Source organism: Nicotiana tomentosiformis, chromosome 1 (genome assembly GCF_000390325.3).
Source record: "Nicotiana tomentosiformis chromosome 1, ASM39032v3, whole genome shotgun sequence".
In the NCBI taxonomy this organism is placed as follows: domain Eukaryota; kingdom Viridiplantae; phylum Streptophyta; class Magnoliopsida; order Solanales; family Solanaceae; genus Nicotiana; species Nicotiana tomentosiformis.
The window spans coordinates 64,057,090-64,070,841 of NC_090812.1; the positions used below are offsets into that span (position 1 = coordinate 64,057,090).

A 13,752-nucleotide genomic window follows, 5' to 3' on the forward strand; every position below is an offset into this window, starting at 1 on the left:
ATCGAGAACGAACTTCCACATTCCACAACCAAATGAACCGAGCTCCCTTCAGGCATAAATTCTCACACTAGCGATAGTACCACAATCCCCATACTTGGTTTTAAATCTTTTATCAATCCAGTTACTACATGTCACACTTATACAATCTTCCCGTGGGATAAACTACCAAGACCTTCCGCACCAGGTAACAAGTCTGCACATCCATACCACCGGTCATACTAAGGCTATAAAGCAAATTAGGAATTCGCAAATCAGAATACAAAGCCCCTTACACAGGACACCGATCTCAGGTGACGCTAAAGGCAATACCGGATCACTCTAAACATTTGAATTCTTCCCTGCTCATCCGAGGTCTTGACATTCTCATCAACACTGAACCGCAACTTTGATCCTCAACTTCCAATTCCCATGCTACCAACTGCACTTAATCATGCCAATACGCAAGAGTACAGGAATTTCATCATAACTCCTGAACCACTAACAAGGTACACACATTCGGCTAATTCCCCTATGAATTCGAATTTATTTTCTCCTATTCCTCCAATGCTACATCGCAGACCGAAGAAAACATAAAACACTCCAAGCCCATTTTCATAATCTACTGCAAAAGCTCGATACTCAACCATACTATGGACTCGAAATCCTTAGGTACCGCACTTTAACTTTTAAATCCACTAGGACCGTTGTTGAGAGTCACCCACTATGACTCAGTCCCAAATATAATCAACTCCAAGGCCCTGCTAGCACAGGTACACCCTCTCAAAGAAGCAACCGACTAAATTCTTTTTCCTTGTACATCACATCCTCACGAAGCATAAACTTTGAGTCTTCCCAAAACATAAACATGAATCGATAAGGCCAATTATAGACCACATTCCTCAAATCCTTTGCTCAAATTACCATTGATGTTCTCTTTCCTTAGTCATGATAACCCTCTAATACACCGATAACCAGAAACCACACAAGTTGACAACTACGCAATCCAATCTTAGACGGTGGGGCTCTCCCACTTAGCTTGAAGCTACCATTGCATAACTCTGGAACCCACCAAGATTCATTATCCCCTATGACATGATCTTGCACAACCAACCAGCCAAATTCCTTGAAATCCTTATGTTAAACATTTCATGAACATTCTGAATCACTAGACGCATTCACATATTTGACCTCTTACTGGATAGCCAGTAAAATTCTTCGTAGAAGCTTCATCAACACCATGCAACCGCTAACCTGCTCACAGGAGATATCCCACCTGTGGAAATTCCATGCCGACATCCTCCAACAACGCTGCACTGAATACAATTACCACGAAACCAATAAACCATCCTGAGCCCGTGCTCATTCACCAGTTGTACAAGTCCGTTCACTCCTCATGGACATCAACTAAAGGTGCGACAATACATTCCAATCCAAAGTCATGTTGTATCCTGCTTCATATTAAGCAACTCCCTCCTGTCACACCCAATCTTCCTCAATATAGCAGCCAATATTGCAAATTAAGCCCGTAGACCTGGTCACTGTTAACCATGAATCCCAAATCACTCTAACTTCCCCCAAGGCATGTGGTTATCCTACCAAAGAACCCATATGATACTCTGCCACTCTCCCACTTTCGTCAAACCCTCTACTTTAAGCAACTACTCGACTTCTGGTTTCTTACACTTGGCCTTCTAGAAGTTTAACCATCGCAAGACACCTCCCACGTGTCCTTCCTCATCCTTCGCTGCCTAGTTGTTACCCCAGTTCCAAATCCATATCTGTAACACTTGAACCAATAGATCACTACCACTTTAAACCTCTCTGAAGATCATCCTTCTCGAGACATCAACATTAGGATTATCGATTCGGTTCTGAACCACATCACACTGCGATATCTGACAGCCGTTTCCTCGGCACCATTCACAATATTCTGCCCCAAAGACGATTTGAAGAAGGCCATAACACCGGCGAACATAACACATTCAATCTAGGACAACGACACCACATCTCAGATGAATATTCCACCACACTCGAAAATACCAAGTCTCTTTACTCCGTCAATCCAACCTGAACATTCTTAGTCCGATTGACTTTCCCTCCACTGGAAATAAACACTAAACCTCTGAATCACGCATTGAGATAAAACCTCCTTTCAATTCATTCATTGCCCCTATACATAGATATGTATCCTACCACTACTTTAATACTATGCGATAACAACTCGTGAACATCATAGCAATTGGTGTATTCCTCCAAAACCATCAGAAATACAGCTACTGAGCTGAGATGACAGAACATCCTTCGTCAAGGCGACGACATCAGCCCAATCGAATATGCAGGGATAAACATCCTGCTCTACATCAGTAGTGCCATTAAAATTCCTCGATTCCAAATTTATAACAAGCGATTCACATCACATAAGATTGAATGGGAAGTAAATGAAGGCATAAGCATCAAAGGAATCAAATCGCACGATGAAGAATCAAGAAAGGAAGTGCTCCTAACAGTCTTGTAGCCTCTCAAAGATAAGTACAGACGTCTTCGTACCGATCCACAAGACTCTACTAGACTCGCTCATGACTCATGAGACATAAGTGAACCTAGCGCTCTGATACCATGTTGTCACGACCCAAAATCCATAAGGGTCGTGATGGCACCGGACATTACCGTCATGCAAGCCAACAATAATTACTTAATTGAGATCTCATTTTGTTAGTTTTGAAATCATATTTTCCTTCAATTTAAATAGTAAAGAATGGGGATTACGATGTAAATAATAATACTTTTAACAAATTCAATACAGAACAACCGATAATCATCCCAAAACCCTGTGTCACAAGTGCATGAGCATTAATTAGGAATATAAAATACAATACAACAGCTGTCCGGAATACAAATTGGACAGGAAGAATGTAAATACTGAAGGAGACTCTGCTAGCTGCGGATCGACGAATGGAATGCAGCTCACATAGGTTCCCGCATGTATACACACCTCTAATATCACATGGCCTCTAGACATACATGTGTCTGAACAAAAATGTGCAGCAAGTGTAGTATGATTACGTAAGCAATGTATGCCCAGTAAGTATCTAGCCTAACCCCGGAGGAGTAGTGATGAGGGGTGGACATTGACTCCCACTAGTGGTCCAACAACATAAGGTACAGTAAAGAGGTAAGTAAGTATGAGGCAGAGTAATTAAATGAAATAAACAAGTATAAAACACGAGATACAAATCCCTTTTTTTACGAGGAACTCAAGTTCTTCATTAGAAATTCCCTCCTTAACCGGAGCATTTATATAGATATAGTGGATCTCATCAAGTAGCTTACCATTATTCAAATCTGAGAATTCACCGATACACTAGCTTCTTGCCAAGTCTTACGCACGATTTCATGGAGATATGATATAGGAAATGCCGAGGCGTACGGCCCGATCCAACATAATAATAAAACTGTGCACTGCTGAGGGTCGAACGGCCCGAACCATATGATAAATCAATTAACCTGCCGAGGCGAACGGCCCGCTTCCATGAGAGTGTGGTAAATAAATCTTGCCAAGGCGAACGGCCCGATCCCATAAGAAGTGAAATACATAATCCTGCTGTGGCGAATGGACCGATCCCATTAGAACAAGAAGCTTTGATGGGTCATTGACCCCACTCACGAATAAACGTGTGAGTTGTAATTTATTTAATGAGAAACTTTCGATGAAATATATATATATATATATATATATATATATATATATATATATATATACCGAAGCCATGTCGTAAGAGGAGGAATATCATCTGATGGCTAATCGTGAACCTGTGAAGTTTCTACAATAGCAAGTCTAGTTTCAAATAGAATGTAAAGCAGGGGAATTAATAAGTGAGAGACTACTCAAATAGTACAGCTATAACATGATGTGAACCTAAGTCTACCCAGACAATAATATGAATGTAGCTACATACGGGCTCTCGTCACCTCGCGTGTACGAAGTCTGCACACCAAGTAGCACACATCAAACATATCACCTAGGGGCAATTTTCCCCTCACAGAGTTAGAGAGAAGACTTACCTCGCTCTGAAATTTCATAACCGACTCCAAAGCCTCTCTAACACCTCAAACTGATGCCCTTCGCTCCAAACTAGTAAATGAAGATGCAACCCAAATCAAAATGTATTCTAATACTCATAATTATTCAATTTATAACAATTTCCAACTCCGCTTGAAAAATTAATAAACCCACCCTCGGGTCCACGTGCCCGGATTACGTAAATTTTCGAAGACAAACACTACCCATAGCACTACTAACTCCAATAAATAATTATTCTCAATTTCATGTCCAAATTCGTGATCTAAATCCAATTATACTAATTACTAGGTTTTTCTTCAAAATTCCAAATTTCTATAAATTTTCATACTTGAATCCATGTAATAATCATGTATTTAACTCACAATGTGAAGAAATCACTTACCCCATTATAGTTGATGAAGATGGCACTCATAAAGTGCTCCAAAATCGGCTCTCATGGACGAAATGAAGTAAAAATGAGCCAAAACCCCATTTTATAAAACCTCACTGCCCAGCGATCCTCGCACCTGCGGTGCAATAGCTGCTTCTGCGGCTCTGCACCTGCGGAAATTCCATCGTAGGTGCAGCTGCAGCCCGGCCCAACAGTCCCGCATCTGCACTCCACGTAGTGCATCTGCGCATCCGCTTCTGCGGTCCATGCGTCGCACCTGCGCCCATCGCTCGCTCCTGTGTTGCGCACTTCACATGTGCGCCCAAATGTTCTGCACCTGCGGTTTGTGACCAGCCTCCTCTCCTTCGCACCTGCGACTCGTGGCTCGTACCTGCGGCCCTTTTCACGCAGGTGTGATTGCACCAGATATCAGCTGCATCAGCATTTCAGCCAAGTCCAAACTCGATCCGTTAACCATCCGGAATCCATCCGAGGCCCTCGAGACCTCAACCAAATATAACAACACGTTCCAAAACACATCACGAACTTAGTCGAGCTTTTAAATTACATCAAACAACGCAAAAAACACGAATCACCCTCAAATTAAAACTTAGTGAAGTTTGAAACTTCAACTTATACAATCGATGTCAAAACCTATCAAATCACGTCCGATCGACCTCAAATTTTGCACACAAGTCACATTCGACATTACGGACATATTCTAACTTTTGAAATCAAAATCTGACCCCGATATCAAAAAATTCACTCCCGGTCAAACATCTCAAAAACCATCAAATTTCTAACTTTTTCCAAATGACCCCAAAATGGCTTACGGACCTCCAACCCAAATTTATGAAATCCTTCCAAAATGCCAACTTTCACAATAGGAGCCGAAACGTTCCCGGGTCATCCAAAACCCTATCTGGACACACGCCCAAGTTCAAAAGCATCATATGAACCTGTTGGTACCTTCAAATCCTGATTCCGAGGTCATTTGCTCAAAAATTACCATTTACCCAATTCCTCCAACTTAAAGCTTTCGAAATTAGAATTTTCTTTCCAAATCAACTCCGAACTTCCCAAAATTAAATTTTCGACCATGCGTACAAGTCATAATACCTTAAGTGAAACTGCTCAGGGTCTCAAACCACTGAATGACGCGCTAGAGCTCAAAACAACCGGTCGGATCGTTACAGTATATAATCCTTGGATATTTCTGATAATTATCCAAGGATGATGGTAATATGTATTTTATGGATATTTTCTTGAGTGGTCTTGCTTAGCTAAACCTTGCGTCATAAGCCTTAAATAATATGAAAATATTTATTCGCTTACTCATATTGAAGTATGAAAATATTTGAGCATTTCGATTGAAATATTAAGGTAATTAGTGAGTAATTTTGAACTTTTACAAAATAAACTCCTCATGAGATGCTTTACAAAATAATCTCCTCATGAGATGCTTTAGGCACTCCAGAGAGAAATATTGTATATCTCTACCGGCTTTACTCGTAAAATCTAATCCTAACACTCACGACAGGTGAACGAATTTTGTAATCCAAACCATAGGTTATGTAATCCTTGGATTAATTTGTAACCTTATATACTCGTAAATATTTTGATACTTGTTGTGACACATTGTACATGTCTAAAATGAGGGAGCAAATTATGTCAAAAAGCATAGTATCCAACTCATCAAACCGATCATTTTAGGGAAAGTTACTTACAAATGCAAAACTCGCGTTATTAAAATAAAAGCTTATATTGATCATTTAGCATCTTCTTTTTTACTTCTAAGGTTAAATTCCTAGAATTGTACATAACTCAAAATCTCTACAACTTAGGAGCAAACATCTTGGTTTTAGAGCGTCCAGTCCTTAACTAATAGGCTCTAGAGCAACTCTTTTAGACGAGGTGGAACGATTTCACAAATGCGAAATCATTAGATTGTAAGTAAATAAATTTATCTTTAGACATAATTCAGCAATGAAAACCTCATTTTGATCGTGTTCCCTATGAAATTTCCGCAAAAATAGTAATTTTTGTTTTACTCTATTTTGATATACCTCTTTCCAACTTGCATTTCTGGCAGTGATTTTAAAGAGGCTGGTTTGAGATACATAATAACAAGCAGAATAGAAGAAAATAATGTAAAATGTTTCACCTGAAAGTGACTGCCTTATTAAAGGGATGACAGCGGAAAGCATACTCATCAGCAAAGAAAAAAAATAGAATCGACAAGAGCAGATAGCTGCATAGCCAATAATCAAGTAAAATAAAAAAGATCCAAATTTTACTTTGATACTCGGGCAAGACAGCAGTATAAGTACATTATTATACTATTAAAAAGACTCGCTTTCCTTTATCAATATGTCCACAAAGCAGATATTCAGAAAATCAGAGTAACATCTTTACTCTGATAAACAGTGAAAAGTGCATATTTTGAGTGTGTTTGTGTATTAATTCTTGTGTGTGTTGCGAGAGTTCACACCACTTTTGAAGCAAAAATAAGCTCATTACATATTTCTTATATGTAGGAACAAACATGCGCGGAAAATGATCAAGTGGGAGAAAAATTGGTGAAAATGAGCTGAAGAGAAAAGTCCCGGACAACAAAGCGAGTCTTCGCCAGAGAGGGACCAGAACAGAAGAAACCAGAAAAGTCCCGGACAGCGAAGCGAGAGTCACTTTGCCAGACTGGGACCGGAGCAGAAAAATATCATCTTTTCCAATCCGAATTAGGAAAAGCCAATTTCGGCCCAACTAACCCTAAACCATATAAATATGATAGTTAGCCACTTTTTTAAGGGAGAGAAGACCCTGGGGAGGTAAGAACACACTTGGAAGCAGAGAGAATCCATAACAGAGTTCGGAAACCGTGGAATTCATCTTGAGTTCTTCTTTTTCCCTTCTATTAATGATATTTATGTATTCTTGGGAATTAATTGAGATTTCTACCATGACTATGTGTGGCTAAACTCGTTCATTCTAGGGTTATGGTTTTACATGAATGTTGATATTCGAATATTGATTTGATAATTTAATTTATCATGTTGGGTTTTTTATTCATATCATTAGCATAATTATTTTACTGTCTAGCTAACAGTAAAATACTATATATGAATCTTGAGTTGAACTTGAAAGAGGTAATTCTTGATTGCAATAGGATTGAATAGAGTGTGATCTTAAATCTTGTCATTGGGGAATTGATGTGCTAATACGGATAGAAATATACCTATTTGCCGTACTTAGCCAATTGTGCAAGAGATTATTAATGCATTCTTTTTATCTCTAATCTCATAGAAATATTGAGTTTAGAATAAATTGAATAGGCGAGTACAAGTTGTCGAATTTCTCCGAGTATTATTGTCTTTGCAGGTTAATAACCCAGATAAATTAATAAGCCAAGTTAATTGAAGAATTCGACAGGATTGTTACATAACCATAATACTGAAATATTATTTCTCATTGAATTAAACCTTTCGTGATAAGTGTGCTAGTTAATTAGTTATTCTCTTAATCATAATTTTAGTTAGAAGAATTAATCAACAAAAATCACCATGAAATTGTTCTTGACTCGATAAATTAGAAATTGCTTGATGTAGTTGATAATTGATCACAAGTACTCGTGGGAACGATACTCTACTCACTCTTTATTACTTGATTGACCGCGTATACTTACGTGTGCGATTTAGGGCTAACACTCTCAGCAACGGAAAACTGTAACCTAACGATTTTTGTGCTACAATGTAATATTTCAAAGAAAAACTATGTGTGGAACGATGAGAGATCAACACTCTTTGCACTATGTATACTTAAGAAATTTCATGGGAGAAAAGCTCCAACTTCGTTCCCATTCAGGTTTGAGGTTCCACTTTAGAATTGATATCATTAGCTGCCTAAGCAAGATTTTAGCTCCGTAGTTGTCTAGTGGGGCGTATGCACCAACCTTCTAGGTGTTTGGCTAGGCGTAAACCCCATTGTTCTAGGCCTTTATTTGGGGCGTAAGCCCCGAGAAATATTTCAAATTTGAGTCAAAATTGCTTAATAAATCCTTTTCTAAAATTTAAATATTCAAAAAATAATTCATACTGAATTCTCAAACTAAAAAATTCAAAAGTCAATATTTTTTTAATTATTTATTTTAATTTCACAATCTTTTCTCTTTGTCATTTACTGAGAAACAAATACACTTTAGACCTTTGTCTGCAAAAAGGTTTGGCCTCTAGTTCTTACTTTCCTTCCACGTTTGCATTTTCCTTCTTTATGCTTAATTTCCTTAAAGTTTTTTTTTTGTATTCTTTAATTTATTCTTTTCAAGTAACTTTTTGATTTTAGAATATTTTTTTTGGTATCTCTCTAGCTTAGATATTATTTTGAAGACTATATTCTGGCTATTTATAATATAATAAGTATTTGTGATCTGTTATGTAGTTTAAGGTTTTTAAACAATAGCATTATATTATTTTAATTTTAAGTTTTTGAATTATTTGAAACTGAGATATAATTTGCATTACTCTACTTATATTCCCTCATAGTCATATTTTTTATTACGCATATATAGTAGATATCACCAAAACACCACAGAATACCCCAACCCCAAAACAATGATTAACTAGAATAGCCCCTACACTAAACTCCCGTTACGTGCAGGATACGGCCGGGAAAGAGAGAAACCATGACCATGTTGGTATGTTGTAGATTGCCTTACTTTGCGTTTCTGCAAAATGTTATTTATGAGTTGTACCTGTGACATCCTAGTAACACGGCGACAACTTTTATGGTTGCGCCAAGGTTAACCTTTAAAAATAAATAATACAAACGATTATTAAAAAAAAAACTAGTAGCAGCTTTTATTCAGCCTTCCACTTTCCATTTTCGTAACCATGACCACGCTCAGTACCATAGTTCTTCACCTTCAAGAGCAGATCTTCCAATCCCTCCTTCAACATTGAAGCCTCGATGTAGTTCATCTTCTCTATAGGACCCTTGAACCACTCTTGTTGGCTCTCCACTTTCTTATTCATTTGCTTGAGTTTGCTTTTCAATTTTAATGCAAAATCCAGTTAGTCTTGCAGAGAATTGAGTCGTGTGTTAAGTTCTCTAGAATTGGCTTTTCGGAACATCTGGACACACTTGTCATCAATGCCTGGTGATGATGGTGATGGAGGCCTTTCTTCGCCAACATATTTGTTGATAGTTTCATTTACATTTGGATGACCAAAAGAGTAAGGCTTGCTACCTATAGAGCAAGAGGAAAGAAATCGGTAATATAAAATAGGGCAAGAGGAGAGAAATTAATTATCATGTTCAAGATCTTGGATTTGCATGTTTAGTTATGATATGCTTAAAAAGTAATATTTGTTGATGGTATATAATGTATATATAGATGACCAAAAAAATGTTATTAGGCTTGTAATTACCTTGTGGACACACGACGATGCCAACTTCAGCAAAAGTCATAACAACAAGCTCGTTTGCTTTCTTGAAGACACCATTTCGGCTTTTTGAGAAAGTCACTTGTTGATTATTCTGATTTTCTATCTTTGCGAGATGAACACTTTTGCGAACCTTAATCCTTCTAGTACTCATTCTCAAGGATAATGATGATATAACTAGTATTAATTACTAAGAGTTACTATGTGATATGAACTTTGTAATACAGAAGCCTAGTATTTATAGAGTTTTTCCAACATATTGAAGCCTTTGATTTTTCAATTTTGGTAGTTTATAGATATGAATCCAGTTCATTTTTGTAGTGTTGACATGTTATGAGGCAAGTAAATTTAGATAATTAATCATAGTGGTGACTGTACTCTCCATTTTTAAAAAGATTTTTAAAATTTACCTCTATAATATTGTAATCGTCAAGTCAATTTCCAGGCCCAGGCCTGAACCAGTGGTGATTGCTATTATAAGATTATTAGAATTTGATACTCTCTTTATAATATATCTTAATTTGCAAATGGATGTATAAGTATCCTAGTTTAGTTTACCATTATTTTTATTTATATTATCTTTTTTAATTTTGAATTCTTTGGTAATTTTCGAGTTGTCGCTGAAAATTATGACATGTTTTTATTTATATTCTCTTTTTAGTTATTTTCAGTTTTTGTTAATATTCGATTTCTCGCAAAAGATTAGGACATGTTTCAATATTCCTAGTTTAGTTTACTATTGCTTTTATTTATATTCTCTTTTTTCGCTATTTTTCTATTTTTGGTAATATTCGAGTTGTCGCGTAAGATTATGATATGTTTCAATATTTACATCAAATTGGCAGTTATTATTTACATATAGTTTAATCATATAAACATATATACATATATATATATATATATATATATATATATATATATATATATATATATATATATATATATATATATATATATATATATATAAAATCACCTCAATTTATTATTTAACCATATAAATGGATGCAATTTGTTACAAGCACCAATATATGGATATATAATCAAGTTTTTTCCTCTTACAAATAGCATAATTAGAAATATAGTTTCTGGGAAGCAAGTACTATAAATTTCTTTTCTTTATCTTTTTTTGATAATGGAAAAATTGTCACAACCAGGAATTTTCACCGTCGGGACCGTGATGGCGCCTAACATTTCGCTTGCTAGGCAAGCTAGCGTTAGAGAATCATTTAAACCAATCCTTATTTCATTCAGTAAATAACAACAATTAGCTAAGATAAAATATAGTGAGTGCTCAAGAATATAAAGGCTGCATTTAATTACTACTACCCAGATCTGGAGTCACAATTCACGAGCATTCTAGAATCTTACTACAATTAATAGTTTGAGAAAAATACAATTGTTTGAATAAAAGAAACAATACAACAGAAAAGATAGACGGGGACTTCAAGGTATGTGAATGCCGACAGATCTACCTTGAGTCTTCGGATAGTGGGTCCAATGGCTAAAATCTCTATCAACCCGAGCCGGTACCAAAATATGCACAGAAAGTGCAGAGTGCAGTATCAGTACAACTGACCCCATGTACTGGTAAGTGTCGAGTGTAACCTTGACGAAGTAGTGACGAGGCTAAGGCATGGCACCTACAAATCAACCTTGTACAATGTAATAGTGTATATATAAATAACAGTAATGAAGAGCTAGACAGGAAATACTGGGAGGGGGAAACATGCTGAGGAAAATACGAGATAAAGAACTACAACATAATGATAACTGGAACAACCAATATACTATGAATAAATAGGAACAACGAATATAGTAAAGGAAAAATGCACGGCATCACCCTTTATGCTTTTACTCTCAATCTCACTATAAACTCAATAGAAACGACATGGCATCATCCTTCGTACATTAACTCTCATATCATGGCACGACATCACCCTTCGTGCATTAACACACACAATATGGCACGGCATCACCCTCCGTGCTTTTACACTCACAATATGGCACGGCATCACCCTTCATGCATTAACACTCTCCCTTACCATAATTCAATGAATAAATAACAACAGGGAGATAAAATAACAAGTACAAGCCTTACTTCAACATTTGTTCCAACATATCAATCTCAACTTCGAAATAAATACTTAATTATCACCAGAAGATCCGTAAACATGATAAGAATAATTAATTTAACAACATTAGTCTAAACCCGTAGCAATTAGGCATGGGAAAAAGAGACAATATGAGAAAACGAGAGAAACGGGAAAAACAGGTAAATTGGCGGTGCATAAGTACTCGTGACCTCACAATACGCCACTCACATGAATTTCACATAGCAAATAGTCTGAGATTCCTAATTCCCTCAAGTCGGGGTTAACCATGACACTTACCTCGCTCCGAAGGCCACTCAATACTCAATCACAGCTTTTCCTCTAGAATCCACCTCCAAACCACTCGTATCTATTCAAAAACGACTCAATAATATCATATATTGCTAAAGGAATCAGTTACATTGCATAAATTTAGATTTTTCCAAACTTCCTTCAAAAAAGTATAAAATTGACCCTGGGCCCGCTTGGTCAAACCCGAGGTTTATACAAAAATCTATTGACCCATTCACCCCCCAGGTCGGATATATAATTGGTTTTTGAATCCGACCTCAAATTGAGGTCTAAATCCCCAAATTTTGAAATTCCTAGTTTTTATCCCAAACCCCTAATTCTACCATGAGAACTCTAGCTTTTAGGATGAAAATTCATGAAATGTAATGGGTAATTGAAAAAAAAATGGTTTAGAATCACTTACCAACACTTTGGGGAAGAAAATGTATCTTGAAAATTGCCTCTAGCCCGTTTGGTTTTTGGAAAAATGAATTAATGGCTTAAGCCCTGTTTTGAAACTATTTTATGCACTGGGCGACAATGTTCATTGCGTTTGCAAGGACACTGTCGTGTTCGCAAAGAGTAGAATTGCCAAGCCTTTGCATTCGTGAAGACTACTCCCCCCTGGCCTTCACGTTCGCGAGACCATGCTCGCGTTCGCGAAGAAGGATTACCGACTCCCTCACCCAAGTCCCTAACACTACGCGTTCGCGATGAGCTGGTCGCGATCGCGATGGGTAACACCCCCATTGCTTCGCGTTCACGACCAAGCCTTCACGTTCGTGAAGAAGAAAATTCCATCCTGACCAGCTTACTCTTTGCGTTCGCGAGATTACCTTCGCGAAAATGCGAAGAATGACATACCAGAACACCTGATGCAACAAAATGCCATATTTTCTAAGTCCAAAACATCCCGTAGTCTATCCGAAACTCATCCGAGCCCTCGGGGCTCCAAAATAAACATGCACACAATTCTAAAAATATCATACGAACTTGCTCATGCGATCAAATCGCCAAAATAACACCTAGAACTATGAATTTAGCACCAAATTAAATGAAATTCTCAAGAACACTTTAAAATTCCTATCTTCACAACCGGATGTCCGAATCAAGTCCAACCAACTCTGTTTCTCATTAAATTTCACAGATAAGTCATAAATATTATATTGGACCTATACCGGGCTTCGAAACCAAAATACGGACCTGGTATCAACAAGGCCAAATATCAACCAATTCTTAAAAATCATTAAACTTTCAGACTTTTAGATTTCATCAAAAATTCATAACTCGAGCTAGGGACCTCCGAATTCGATTCCGGGCATACGCCCAAGTCCCATATTCCGCGCCCATTTACCAAAAATATTGACCGAAGTCAACTCAACTGAAAGTTTTAGGCAAAAATTCTTATTTTTATCAGTTTTTAACATATAAGCCTTCCGGGCCAATACCCGGACTGCGCACGCAAATCGTTAAGGGTAAAAATAAGATTTATAAAGCTTAAGA

General features: G+C 37.2%; 1 protein-coding gene across 1 annotated transcript; it reads right to left on the reverse strand.

The window, feature by feature from the left end:
* Positions 1-9,283: 9,283 nt before the first annotated feature.
* LOC104109614 (agamous-like MADS-box protein AGL61) lies at positions 9,284-10,022 on the reverse strand. Its single transcript, XM_009618964.1, has 3 exons — positions 9,854-10,022; positions 9,567-9,672; positions 9,284-9,470 (listed from the first exon to the last, which is right to left on the reverse strand). Exons 1-3 carry the CDS (start codon positions 10,020-10,022, stop codon positions 9,284-9,286), a joined length of 462 nt encoding a protein of 153 aa, XP_009617259.1.
* Between the last annotated feature and the right edge of the window lie 3,730 nt (positions 10,023-13,752).